The sequence below is a fragment of the Candoia aspera genome, chromosome 3, assembly GCF_035149785.1.
Source record: "Candoia aspera isolate rCanAsp1 chromosome 3, rCanAsp1.hap2, whole genome shotgun sequence".
Classification (NCBI taxonomy): Eukaryota; Metazoa; Chordata; class Lepidosauria; order Squamata; family Boidae; genus Candoia; species Candoia aspera.
Window position 1 is genome coordinate 104,319,275 of NC_086155.1, and position 14,860 is coordinate 104,334,134.

Here is a 14,860-nt window from a genome sequence, read left to right on the forward strand (position 1 = left end):
TTGAATACTTGAGCAAGTCTTTGTTTCTGCTTGTGGGTGAAAAGGAGATAAACGGTTGGCCACTACAAAAGTTTTAAAAACTATACATAAATACTATATTTGATTCACAATGGCAGCACTATTTTTCAGTATTACAGGAGTGAATGTCACTTTCACTTGGTATGATTAGGTATTCAGTGATGTTTACAGCTATTCCACAATGCCTACATGTGGAAAAACATTTTCTAGTTTATTTTTTTCAATGAGATAGATTTAAAACTAAATGATCATGCTCCACTAGCATTATGAAAAGCCAACTCAGCCATTATTTACATAGACTTTGTTCCTCTATTGAAACAGAGAAGATTTATTGCCTTGGGCCAATTTCTTTTTAGCTTTCCAAGGTTCTTATGTGAACACCTGATTTCCTTGATGGAAGTATTTTGTGAATTTAGGACTTGGGAGCACATCAAAATTTCCTACTCAGCAATTACCCTCCCTTTCCTGTATTAGGGTTTATGAACATGACATTGCAAACAAACTGATAAATGCTTTGTGCCTCTTTCTCTTAAACATGTGATTTAATTTGCAAGACTTTTTTACTATCTTGAGAAATTCTTGTTTTCTCCTCCTCTTCATGATTTCAGGAGCCTCCATGATTGCCACCATGAGAAAGATCAAAATCCAGAAAGAAATATACCTATATTTTTGTAAAATTCTTAAGTTCATGTCCCCAGATATATTCTTAAAAACATTTCTAATGAACCGCAGTAACTTCAGTTCTATTAACACAATCTCTGCAATAACAATTCTGTATCATCACTACAGTGCAGCCCTTTCCAAAGACGATGGTTATCTTTTTCCACACCACGAAGGGAAGCGTCTGGATACAGTTCTTGCAATTTTGAATAAATGGCTCAGAAAGGAACAAAGCTTGGAAAATGATGGCCTGTTTCATCTACCCCTGTTTACCAAAACTCTGAAAAATCATCCAAATTAGGACAAACTTGATAATTCCTCCTTTCAGTAATTCTCATCTGCGACTGTCTCTGCCATTCATCCTTTATTTGGCATCTCACTTCCAAAGAAAATACAGACAAGAGTATTGGTATCTGTGAGACCCAGCTTCGCTTTACTCGTATTCTGACACACTCATGTGAGCTGCAATCCAGCCTAACTGAGTGCAAAGACCCATAGTTCAGAATTCTATATTCAAAGGCCCTGTTTATTTCGCTGTCTCTTTTGCAAGCACCTCTCCTTTGTGGACAGCCATCAACTCAGGATAAAAAAATAAAGCAACGTTATTGCTTTCTCAGACCTGACACCTCTAATTCATCCAAAGCCAGCAACATTGCGATTTGTTCACCTAACATTTCTACGCAACTATTAAAAAAGCAGAAACCCTATTGTACTCTTTTAACATTTTTAAGTCAATATTTTGTCCTTCCAAAGAAAACTGTTAGCATTCTATAGCTATCCCCTACTTGCTCAAGAGATAAGGCATGACAGAGGCACTGCTGAGTGAGGAAGAAAGCCTCAATAAAACAGAATATTCCAAAGTGGAAGGAACATTGACCGAGGTGATAGTCTTAAACGTTCTGTCTCGACAGAAAAACGTCATCAAATAGCTATTGAAAAGACGGCTTCCAAGGCTTGCTTTCTCTCATAAATAGGCACGGAGGAATGAAAAAACTACATATCCCAGCATCCCTCTGCAAAGCCTCGCACTGTGGAACAAATCATTTTGACGTTGATAGGAATTAAGGATTCTGGTGTGGCTGTATGTTCGGCTTCTAGGAACATATCGTAAATCTAAGAAGTTCGTTTTAAGAAGATAGGATCGGTCCTGTCCTTGTTCTGAGAAACAACCGCCTTTCACACGACGAAAGACGTAAGAACGTAACGTACACGACTAAGGCCTGTCTGAACTAACTTTCCGTAGAAAGTAAATCTCACTTTTGTTTCCTGGTTGGAGAGGGGAGGAGGAAGAGACGCACAAGAGGAGGTAAGAGGAAGGAGAGCTGAGCCTAGAAAAATGTGCGAGCCGTGAATATGGTCGCTGTGATCCGTCGGTTGCCAAATCCAGTACTGCGTTCAGGGAGAGGCTTTAGCTGGGTTATCTAACGTCCGGTTGCAATTCTCCTGCATAAGAACGGCCTTTGCCGTAACGCATTTCTCTTCCAGCCTCAGGCTACGAGTAAATACTAAGCTGGAAGTATCTAAAAGCTGCCATTCGTCCCTAATCTTCCATTTTACTTGGCATCTCACTTCCAAAATAGCCCTGGGTCGTTCTGCAGGTCAGTGAAGGGGATCCATGTGAGTTCCCGGATTGGGGGCGGATGGTAAGAGAGCGGAGTCTCCGACGTAGTGCCCGCAGGAGGTGTCCAGCTAACGTGGCCAGGGCGGGTTCAAGTTGAGAATCGGAGGCGATTTTCCCGGAGGCTTACTGGGCGACACATGCGAAAGACTTTAGATAATTTTCCCTACTTCAGGTTAACTTCCTAAAACAGTAAGAGAGGAACATTCTCTTTGGCTTGGAGAATTATGGTAAACTCAGGAAAAAAAAATCTTCATGGATGAACCCAAAGTACTGTCTCAAACTACGTTGCTCTTGCTTTTCATAATAATTACCGTGTTTTACTCTTTTCATATCCTCCGTGATGCATGGAAGCTCACACCTCCAGAAACAAGCCAGTCCCTGCCTTCAAGTAAGTGTGGCTTCTGCATATTCGTGGAATGGCCTAGAGACATAATGAACGCTTCCTGCCTCCTAGGGCAAAGAGTTGGGGGGGGAGCCGTCAGGTCGAGATCCCCCATGAACGTTGTGGTTCCATATGCTATGGTCATAATCTAGTTCATCCACCCCAGCTATCTTTTTTTTTAATGATGTGAGAATGATACGAGTCACCTGCAGTACAAAATATTCAGGCATTCATGTAAAGATACCTCAACTCCTTCAAACCTGGACAGCTCACAGAAACTAAGGTGAATGTAGGAGTTAGTGGACAGATACCTTTCCCATCTTAGAACGATGCACCCCTGCTACACAGTATTAAGGTTTGTGGTTGGCAGCACCCTATTATTTACACAGTGAAGCAGCAGAAGAAAAAATACAGTAGGTGGTTTGCATTATCTCTGCCTAATCTCTATAAGGACCACTCCTACTAGGGTTGGGAACATACTGCGGCATTTTGTTACCAGTCTTGGCTACGTAAACTTGACATTTTTAATTGTCCATATTGCAAGCAATATTAGAACAATTGTTAATAAGTCTTTGAAGATGGCTTTTAACTTTAGTTAAAATACTATACTTTAACATGGATATTTTTTTACATTATATTTTTCAATATTTGTAAATATGAATTTCATTTACTTAATTTATGTGCAGCCCAGCTGGGAAAAACCCTCAGAGGAGTTCACAAATGTAACTTGAAGAACAACACGCCTAAGACACTACAGTAATAGCGACAATAGAAATTGTTTTTGAAGCTATCAGTAAAAGGCACAACTGTTAAACAGTAATTATTAGCCATCAGAAGAAGGTCTTAGCCTGACATTTCAATATATACTATGAAGACATCAGGTGTATCTCCTAGTGGCAATTGCCACTAATTTACAGATAGTGGCAATTACAGAATCACTTGGGTGAAGAACTTCTGAATATTATTGTAACAATTGAAAGGATTATGGGAAATGGCTTTCATTCCTAAGGTGTCTACATTTTAAAGGTCTTAACCAAAACTTTAATTTCAGCCTGTTTGGCAAACAGTAGACTTGGCACAGAATTGGGATAATACTTTAAAAATAGTAGTAAACAGGCTTTGTCCAAATATAGCTGGAACTGATATATCAATGGAGGTTGATAGAAGACTCTTCAAATTATTGAAACACCACTTCAGATTATTAATAGAGCCTCCTTCTTACTTGGAGTGTGTCCCAGTTTACTGGCCTTCATCTAATTCATTACATAGGTCAAAGCACCAATTTTTAAATAACTAGGTTAATATTAAATAATCTGATATATTATCTGTCTGTTAGATTCACTGAGTTAAATGAAGTTTTAACTCAAGTGGAATAGGGTAAACTAATAATGACAATATCTGGTTTGACGAGCAAGGCTAAAGTTTGAACAATCCTGCTCCCATGGTTAATCTCTCAAACTGTTATGGCGGTTAATCATTAAAAAAAATTCTTTATGATAGTATTTAAGACAGTCTATCTTTAGTAAAATAAAAGAATGCAAATTATTACACAGTAAAGAATTAAAGGTCTGGTTGTAAAAATGAAATAATTAAGCAAATGATTTAATTTTATTATATATTAGCATGATTGATTATGTTCAGGAAATATGTAAACTATTGGTAAGGGATTTAAATCAGTTATTTATGTTGATCTTCCTCTCCAATGTAAATCAATTCACCTTGACTGCCATTGTGAGAAGTGTCTTCATTATTTTAATAACATTTTCTACTAACAATTAGACTGGATATTTGTTCATCTGGAAATTAAATTTTGAAATTTATATCATAATTGAAAGTTCTTAAATTATGTACTTCTAAATTGTAATCCTTTCTAATTTTAATGTGGAGAAATTAAATTTTATAATTCTTTTACTGTAAGCATTACTTAGCACTGCAAAAAATGTTAAATTTGAGGAAGAAAATAGAATATGTTGATAAATAAATTATTAATCTTGTCTCTGTGCAAATAAATCAATTCTTACTTTTGACCATCGCTTCATTACATTTTAAATTCACAATTTGTTATAAAAATATAATATTTTGATGTTTTCACACATTTCCTAATTCTTTTTCTTATTTTCAATTAATTTGTGGTTAATATATAATATCCTTAGATGCATGCATAATTTTCCATGTTGTAAAAATTCACTAGGTTCTTTAAGAATTATGGAATTTTAATACGAACTAAATAAGCTTCAAAGATTTAAAGTAACTGTTTAGAAATGATGTTGTTAGTTGCCGTCGAGTCGTTTATGACTCATGGCGGCCCTATGTATAACAGAACGAAATGCTTGTTAGGTCTTGCGCCATATGCCTGACTATTCCAATGTTTGCATCCATTGTTGCGGTAATTGTATCAATCCATTGCATTGAAGGTCTTCCTCTTTTCCTCGACTTTATCAAACATGTTGTCCTTTTCAAGCGATCGGCCTTTCCTGACGATGTGCCCAAAGTATGAGAGTCTAAGCCTAGTTATCTTTGCCTCTAGGGTACATTCTGGTTGTATTTCTTCTGAAACTGATTTGTTTGTTCTTCTGGCAGTCCATGGTATTTTCAATAATCTTCACCAACACAATTCGAATGCATCATTTCTTCTTTTATCTTCCTTTTTTAATGTCCAACTTTCACAGGCATATGTGGCAATTGAGAAGACCATGGTATGAGTCAGACGCACCTTTGTTTTTAAACTGACATCTTTACTTTTGAAAACTTTAGATAGGTCTTTGATGGCAGATTTTCCCAGTGCGATACATCGTTTGATTTCTTGATAACTCCTTCCCTTGGCACTGATCGTTGATCTGAGTAGACTGAAGTTGTTGACAACTTCAATTTCTTCTCCATATATTGTGACATTATTTATTGGTCCATTGTGAGTATCTTCATCTTCTGCACATTCAGGTGTAGTCCGTATTGCTGACTACAATCTTTGATCTTCATCAGCAAGTACTTCAAGTTTTCTTCATTTCCAGCAAGCATAGTTGTATCATCTGCATATCGCAGGTTGTTAATGAGCCTTCCACCAATTCTGATACCCCGTTCTTCTTCGTACATTCCTGCTTCTCGAATTATTTGTTCAGTGTACATATTGAAGAAGTAGGGTGAAAGTATACAACCTTGCCGCACACCTTTTCCAGTTTTGAACCACTCAGTATCACCATTTTATGTTCTAACAACTGCCTCTTGATCCGTGTACAGGTTCTGCATGAGTACAATTAAGTGCTCTGGAATTCCCATTCTTTGTAATATTAAACATAACTTGTTATGGTCCGCACAGTCAAACACCTTTGCATAATCAATGAAACAGGTAAACGTCTTTCCAGTATTCTATACATTCAGCCATGATCCGTCTGACATCAGCAATGATGTCTCTTGTACTGCGTCCTCTTCTAAATCCAGCTTGGACTTCTGGTAGTTCTCTGTAGATGTAAGGCTGCAAATGTTGTTGAATTATTTTCAGCAAAATTTTGCTAGCATGTGAAATTAATGAAATTGTTCGATAATTTCCACATTCTGTTTGATCTCCTTTCTTTGGAATGGGTATGAATATGGATCTCTTACAGTCAATTGTGGCCAGGTTGTTGTCTTCCAAACTTCTTGACATAGAAGAGTAAGTGCTTCCACTGCTGCATCCGATTGTTGAAGTATCTCAATTGGTAATCCATCAATTCCTGGAGCCTTGTTTTTCACCAATGCCTTCAGTGCAGCTTGAACTTCTTCCTTCAGTACTGATGGTTCTTGATCGTATTTTACCTCCTTATATAGCTGAACATTGACTAACTCTTTTTTTATACAGTGATTCTGTATATTCCTTCCATCTTCTCTTAATACTACCTGCATCATTTAATACTTAAAGATTCTATGGGCAATGATGCCCATAGTATTGCAGATAGCAACTTGGGGCTTGAATTTTCTCTTCAGCTCTTTCAGCTTGAGAAATGCTGATCGTGTTCTTCCTCTTTGATTTTCTAACTCTAGGTCTTTGCATATTTCATCATAATATTTTTCCTTATCTTTTCGAGCTGCCCATTGAAATTTTCTATTTAGCTCTTTTACTTCACTCTTTTTTCCATTAGTTTTAGGTACTCGGTATTTAAAAGCAAGTTCTAGAGTCTCATCTGACATCCATTTGGATCTTTTTTTTCTTTCCTGCCTTTTTAATGATCTTTCACTTTCTTTGCATATTATGTTCTTAATGTCTTCCCGCAACTCTTCTGGCCTTCGGTCATCAGTGTTTAGTGCATCAAATCTATTTTGGAGGTGATCTCTAAATTCAGGTGGGATGTTTTCTTGATCATACTTTGGCACTCTTGGACTTGCTTTAATTTTCTTCAGCTTCAGCTTGAACTTGCACATGAGCAACTGATGATCCGTCCCACAGTCAGCTCCTGGCTTTGTCTTAACTGATAGTATTGAGCTTCTCCATCATCTTCCACAAACGTAATCAATTTGATTTCTGTGTAATCCATCTGATGAGGTCCATGTATATAGTTGTCAACTGTGTTGTTGGAAAAAAGTGTTGCAAATAAATAAATCATTGGTCTTACAGAATTCTATCATGCGATCTCCAGCGTTGTTTCTGTCACCGCGGCCATATTTTCCAACTATTGATCCTTCTTTATTTCCAGCTTTTGGGTTCCAGTCACCAGTAATTAACAGGGCATCTTGATTGCACATTTGATCAATTTCAGATTGCAGCATTTCATAAAAGTTTTCACTTTCTTCATCTTCAGCATTTGTGCTTGGTGCATAAATTTGAATAGTAGTAGTATTAGCTTTGTAGGTGTATAGATACTAGTCTATCACTGGCGGCATTGTACTTTAGAATTGATCTTGAAATATTCTTCTTAATGATGAATGCCACGCCATTCCTCTTCTATTCTTCATTCCCAGCATAGTATGCCATATCAAAGTGACCAATGCCAGTCCACATCAGCTCACTAATGCCATTAGAAATAGTGACAGAAAAAATCTTGAATTCAGTGCCACTCTAAGCATGTTTAGTGAGAAATTACAGTGAATTCAGTGAGATATTCTCCTTTGCAACTAAAGTTAAGGCTCTAGCTTTAATTAAGATTTCTTCACAAGTTAACTATTTTGGATGTTTATTTGAATTTCTTTCTTTAGCTGGGTAAGATATATATTTTTCAAGAACACTGGGGAATGCAACTGGAAGAGACTTTCAGAATAGACAAAAGAATGCTTGTTTAAGCAAGAAGGTGAAGCTAAACAAACCAAGTCATCGAAACTTAAGAAAAGATGGCAGAGGAGAACAAGCAATCTGCTCAGAAAGGTATGACTCATTGTCTTGTATGTTGTACGTGGCTGTTCAGAACTATTGGGACACACATATCTCCATTGTTAAGTAGGCCCTAGTTCAAATCCACCCATAGCAGCTTACTGAGTGACTTTAGGCCAGTCACTGTCTCTCAGTCCTACCTTTCTTACAGGGTTGTTGTAGGGAAGAAATTGGAAAGAGTAAAGTTATGTGTATTGGCTTCAGTTTCAGCAGGAAAGGTGGGATATAAATTTAACAAACAAACAATACTGTTAAAGATGGGGATTTGTTATGTTTAGGAAGTAGCAAGCAGTCAGTAGAAATTTAGGCAGCTTTATTCAATATACTTTCACCAGCATAGCAGTGTGAGCACAGAGTGTATGGTAAGTGCTGTGTTATTCATCTGGACTTTCCACTATAAAGTTTTTTTCTGTCTAAATGTGCAGCAAATTGCTAGCTGCAGACTGGATGAAAAATGCTTAGATCATTTATTTATTCAGCAGGAGTCAGTAGTGTGTCTAACTTAAAGTTACTGGAGAGATATAAGTGAAATCTCCTCTGTCTTTAAAATCCTGAGACAGTTGCTTTTTTCTCAGAAGTTTAAAAGGGGTCTACAACTTTAAATTCTTTGACAGAAAGGCAGGATATAAATATACAGAGAGTATTGGTTGGCAAAAACAGTTTTGTTTGTTTTTTTTAAAACTGAATTAAGGTATTTTGTAGGCTGTCTTTGAGGCAAAAGCTTCCTGTGTGGCCTCTGAAGAATAACAAGGTCAATGTAAAAATAAAAACTATTAAAACAATAAAAGAAAGCTAGAAACTGGTGAAAAATAATAGTTCGTGGTAATTCACTGGAAGTACAGTGCTTTGCTTCCTTTATGCTGGACAGCAAATAGCTTCTTGAGCATGTAACAACCTTGAAGCTGGTAAATACATAACTTAAATTTACTGAAATCAGGTTTTGTATGTTGCCTCATACAGATTTCCCTGAAGAAGAAAAAGAAGAGACTATGTCAGAGGGGCAGATGAGTTTTCAGCCCCCCAATATAGAAAATATCTCAGCCAGTTTTCAACAGGATGAGGCAGAAGAAACGAAAGAGGATTCCTTGGTAGAAAAGCTGTTATATTCTGATGGATTTCCAGTAAGAAAGGAGGCTAATGATGCTACAGAATGCACTGTAAGGCTTCCCTTTGATTCTGGTAGTTTACCAGATAGTTCTGTAGTCACAAATTTGGTAAATCTTTTACATGAAAAGACTGAGTGTTCCATCCACGTTGACCTACAAGATTCTCAGAAAAAGGAAAAATCTTTAACAGAAACTGTTCCAGAAGATAAAATCAGTTCACATGGCCAGCAAAGCCAGCACTCTCCGAAACATACTGAAGAAACAAAAGAGGATGGTTTGGACAAGAAAACAGAAACAGTTCAAAATCTTAAAGGCATAGAAAAGACATATCTGATTGCAGGTAAAGCAGTATTTTATTAATGAGGAAGTACAACAGTGTGTTCTATATTAAGTTTATTAATTAAATGTACAGGTAGTCCTCGCTTAATGACCACAGTTGGGACCAGAATTTTGATCGCTAAGCAATGTAGTCATTAAACGAGGTATCAGTGACTGGACCCAGTTTTACAACCATTTTTACAGTGGTCATGAAGCAAATTGCAGCGGTTGTTAAGTGAATCAACAGGTCCCTATTGATTTGGCTTGTCAGAAGCTGGCTGGGAAGGTCACAAATCACGATCACATGACCGCAGGATGCTGCAACTGGTTATAAATGCAAGCCAGTTGCCAAGCACCCAAACTGCAATCACATGACCGTGGGGGTGGTGTGACAGTCATAACTTCGAGGACAGATTGTAAGTAACTTTTTTAGCTCTGTTGTATCTCTGAACTGTCATTAAACAAATAGTTGTTAAGTGAGGACTACTTTTATTTTAACTGCAGATACATAAGACAAAATGGGGTTGGCTAAACTCCCATGTCAAATTAGACATTAGAACAAAATATTTAACATTGGTCCAGGTTTCATAAACATGATTCTAGTTACATTTTTCTAGTTTCAGTTAGTGCCAAGAGGTAAACTTTTATTGTTGTTCTTCAGATGAGAACTTTGCTAAGTGTTTTAAGTCTTAAAACAGTAATGGATTGTTAAAAATCCCACTTTTTCAGTATAAGCTGAAAGGAAAGACATACCTCTCTTGGTGCCTGATAGTCCTTTCATACCAGCTTGATTGAGAATCCAGTCTAGTTCTATACACTTACTTTTCAGGTGTTTGTCTGCAATTAGGGACCATGAAATCTTCATTTAAAAATGGTATTTTAATATAGGCTTTGCAGTCCAGGAAATGTCTAAAGAACTTGCCTATACGATTGGAGTATTGTAAAACATCACAATACTTCATTCATTTACCTCTGCTGTTTTGATGGAATTATGAATGTTGAGCTTCTTACCTGCTGCATGTTTATAGAAGATAGTAAGAGTGAGGCACTATGACATAGTTTGCTAAGCTGTGATTTGCTAAATAAACTATGGTGACTGGGTACAAACAACAAACTAAGGGCAAAACCAAACAAACTATAGAATGGTTTGGTGTGATGTTTCACCTTGAGCATAGAATGGCAGCAAGACATGAGAGGTTGAACTATTGCTGAACTTTCTTTTTAGCTGATTACTTACAGATTAGTGCAACTTTCTCAACTTTGACTCCTCAGTTATTAGAATGTAACTTCCATCACTCATAGCCATTTGACATGCTAGCCAGGAGTTCTGCGACCAATGGTTGAAAAAGCCTGCTGTACTGGTTGGTAAAATTGTGTAATTCTTACATTTCTTCTAACTGGACAGGTTGCTTCCTGTAACAGTGCTATGCTTTTTTTTTTTTTTAAAGATGTACAACATACTACATGCAAATCAGTGACTGAAATCTATTCTCAAAAGACAAGTGAGTGCCTTACACCAGAAGGAAATGAGCAGAGCACAGTGGAACAACTGGTAATAAACAATTCCCAGTCTCATCAAGATAATGGTGAGAAAATCCTTGATTTTTACAAAGCTGATCAAATAAGCCATACAGTAATTAATGAAATTCAAGTTCTGATAATATCATTTGTCATAATAGGCATTTATTTCTACACTTATTTTACTGTGTAAAACAAAGGCTGTTACAGCTAAATCAAGTAAAATGAAAAAAAAAATCAATTATCTTGCTGTATCTTTTCCTGCAGTGCCAATATGTGCAAGATCCCTACTGCTAATCCAGCTCCAATACACAGTTGGCCATATACCTGCAAAAATTAATGTGCAGCCAGCCCTGGCTTTGTTCCCATAATCAGCCAAAAAATATTTAAGATAGAAAATGACAACTGCCCTAAATATTATGGGTCTTCTCAGCTGCTTCAAGCTTCTATGATTCCCTCATAGAGGGAAGGGCACTATTTGTTGGTGGAGGTTTCAACTGGTGATGCTGGTTTTATTTCTGTAATTCATGTAGCTTTAAAAGTATTTTATTTCTTTAAATGCTAATTATGCTAGTATAAGTATTAATTATGATGATAGTACTGTTAGCTGATTTAAATGCTGTTTTTGATGGGAATGGGGAATATAAATTTCAGGATATAACTGATGCTGAAAATGGCAGTTATCTTTGTTTTTTTTAAGCAACTAAATTTCTGTGTTCCAGTTTCAAGACATTCTGTGTTTCCCTATTGTCTTGCTAATGCAACTTAATCTAAAATCCCATATGGCAAAATAAATTAGTTACAAAGTAATCTATAGAGAAATAATCATAAACATATTGAACTTTTCTAGTAAGCATCTAGAAAGTCAGTGGTCCATGGCTTTCTACTTATTTAAAAATATTGGTGGTGGGGGAGACAGAATAGTGAAAAGGGAATATATTAGGTTGTCTTCTGCAGGCATTGGAGACTGTAAGTTTTTCCTGGTGGGAAAAACTCTCTTAAGCCAAACAAAAGATATTAATGCTAAAAGGGGGAGTTGAACCTGAACTGTCTGCCTATCTAGTAGTGGTAGACCTGATGCCTGGGGGTGGGAATTAGTTGCCAGTACTGTTCCAAGACTGGCCCCATGTCTTTGAGATATGAGATACAATTAATTCCATTGATCATATATTATCATAAGCCTGTTGGCATGTGGCTTTTGTGTGTGTGTGAAGTTGTTTTCTGAATGATTTTCTCTCTGTCTTCACTCTCCATTCCCTACCCTTGATCATTAGGATTTCCCCGCTATGGAATTTTTCTGGGAATCATGGTCCTTTTGGTTGCTATTTTCATAAGTTGCAGTGGTTACTACACTGCACACCCTTGGAGTATGCCAAAAAATCCAGTGGTGGAGGCCTTCCTATCAAGATTTGATCCACTGAAAGACAGCTTTCCAGGTCAAAGTCCTCATCTGTGGGGACGGGTACGGAAAATATTGCAGAAACACCTTAATGCATCCTACCACACTGAACCAGCTATCTTAATCTTCACTGCTGCCCAGGAAGCTAAATCAACTCTGAAATGTCTGAGCACGCAGATTGCCAGTGCCTATTCATCATCCCTCGGAGGTAGCACAGTCCATGTAGATGGAACGTCTAAATCCACTCTGAGCAGTGATCTTGCAAAGCTGGCAGTGGATGAAGAGCTGAGCTTTGGCTTCCATGGGGGAGGAAAGGCAGCAGTAGTACATCAGTTTGAATCGCTGCCTGCAAGTTCCACCTTAATCTTTTACAAATACTGTGACCACGAGAGTGCTGCTTTCAAAGATGTGGCACTGATTTTGACAGTTTTGCTGGAGAATGGGAAGTTGGATCCTAGCATTGGCTTACAGATTGTGGAAGAAAATGTGCGGGACTTCCTCTGGGCCAAATTCACAAACTCTGACTCACCGAGATCTTACAACCTTATGGATACTGATAAGCTAAGTGGGCTCTGGAGCCGCATATCCCACTTAGTCCTGCCTGTTTGTCCTGTGCCATTTATAGAAGATAATGGCTGCTCTTAGCAAGTGGCAAATAAAGAAGACTTCACCTGTAAGAACTGAAGAAAAAAGAGGAACCCACCTTTAACCCCTCCCTCCCCAGCCCTCTGAAGGATTTGCACAAATCAGATTTTTTTTGATTGCCCAAGAGGACTAGAGGTATTAACGGGAAACAAGTTAGATGTTGGTTTTGATTATTTGATTACCAGAGAAGAAGTTACTGAATTGATTTTGTAGTTGAGTTGGCATTTATGATGCAATTATTTTAAAGATGGGTAGCTAATATAATTTGCACATTTATATATCCAGAATAAGTTTGCCATTGGAAAAAAATAGAAACACTACAATTTTCTCATCTAGAAGGCACTTTCTTCAATGTGGGAAAAAAAATAACTCATGCACAGGATGGGTAGCTTAACTCATGATTGGCATGTGAGAATTCTAGTATTTTATGTGAACTCCTCCTCCCAAGCAAACACTGCAGTTTAGCCTATTTGCACAAGATATCCTTGTACTAGTTCAATCAACTTACTGAAAATTGGATGCTGACATTAAAGCTAATTGCAAAACAAACCTGATCTGATTTTCTGTATTTGTGCAGTTAACAAACTGAATTTATAAAAAGTATTTTTTTAATACAGACTCCACTTGGGTTGCAGTGTCAGGTAAATCAAATGCATTATATTTGTGCATATAAGGGATATTTCCAAAATGGTAATTCTAAAACGAGCTTTCACTACAATGTGATATAGCATTCTGTATATAAAGAAGCTGTTGTGTATTGCATCTCTTCTCAGTTTCAGTGATTTTAATTTGTGATGCAAACTGCAGTTCCTTCAAAAGATACAACATAAATATCCTAGAGGGAACAGAAGAAGATACCTTATGCTCTGTCAGTATACCACTTCATCTAATTTAGTATTTGTGCAGTGACTGGCTAGGACTCTTGGACTTACCTGGATATGTTGGCACTGAAGGTGGCTGAGAATTCTTAGAACTTGTATTGTAAAATATTTGGAGAGTGCTGGTTGAAAAAGCTACCTTAGAATTACATAGGTATAATTCAATTCCATTCTAGTCATAAATTGGGACTGTCTAATTCAGGGTTTCTCAGCCAGGGTTCCATGGAACCCTAGGGTTCTGCGAGAGGTCACTAGGGGTTCCCTGGGAGATCACAGTTTATTTAAAAAATTATTTCAAATTCAGGCAGCTTCACATTAAAGAGGTAAGTTCCATTCTTTATTTTTAGTTTAAGAACACTGTTAATGCATATATACAGGCCTCCACATGAAACAAATATAATTTTGTAACTTATGGCCTATATTTGAGCCTGAATGTGCAGGGGCCTGAAAAATATTTCAAGGGTTTCTCCAGGGTCAAAAGATTGAGAAAGGCTGGTCTAGTTAGTGACTACAAAGTTCAGAGATTTAGAAGAATGATTTAGCCACAGTTGCTTCACTGAAGTGATGCTGGGTTAACAAGTGTATGGTGCCCTATTTAGATGCCTGTAAAGAACTGACAGCATAAACATGGTGGCTGCAGTATATAGAAATTATTTTTGTTTTATTCAACTTTATTACAGATGAAATATAAGAAATTGGAATCTTCCTTTGCAAAGCATGCTAGACATATTACCATACTTTGTGACAGTTACAATCTATGTGACAATCACATAGCAAATGTTTCTCCTGGACAAACATATTGAATCTATTTTCATCTGAAGACCATGTTGTTTTTAGCACAGACAGGTACTGGGTAGAGCTCTTCAGATTCCAGTTGAGTAAATTGATGAGCAGTGAGAAAGCAGGACAACTCATGTGAACTCCTGCTGATGCCAGTCTGCACTGAAATTAAAACTTCAGTTCTCAAATTATAGGACCAC

At 37.2% G+C, this 14,860-nt stretch overlaps 1 protein-coding gene across 1 annotated transcript; it reads left to right on the forward strand.

Annotated features, from left to right (window-relative positions):
• The first annotated feature begins 1,626 nt into the window (after nucleotides 1-1,626).
• On the forward strand, nucleotides 1,627-13,500 carry LOC134493725 (torsin-1A-interacting protein 2-like). The gene is made up of 5 exons (XM_063298466.1): nucleotides 1,627-1,984; nucleotides 7,845-8,010; nucleotides 8,977-9,462; nucleotides 10,889-11,026; nucleotides 12,233-13,500. Exons 2-5 carry the CDS (start codon nucleotides 7,977-7,979, stop codon nucleotides 13,000-13,002), a joined length of 1,428 nt encoding a protein of 475 aa, XP_063154536.1. The 5' UTR covers nucleotides 1,627-1,984; nucleotides 7,845-7,976; the 3' UTR covers nucleotides 13,003-13,500.
• The last annotated feature ends 1,360 nt before the right edge of the window (nucleotides 13,501-14,860 follow it).

Bases quoted from the DNA above. Each gene is read 5' to 3' on its own strand.
- LOC134493725 (XM_063298466.1), top strand. From the start codon at position 7,977: ATGGCAGAGGAGAACAAGCAATCTGCTCAGAAAG. The intron at 9,463-10,888 runs GTAAAGCAGTAT...TTTTTTTTAAAG, and splicing joins AAAGACATATCTGATTGCAG to ATGTACAACATACTACATGC. The intron at 11,027-12,232 runs GTGAGAAAATCC...CTTGATCATTAG, and splicing joins CCAGTCTCATCAAGATAATG to GATTTCCCCGCTATGGAATT.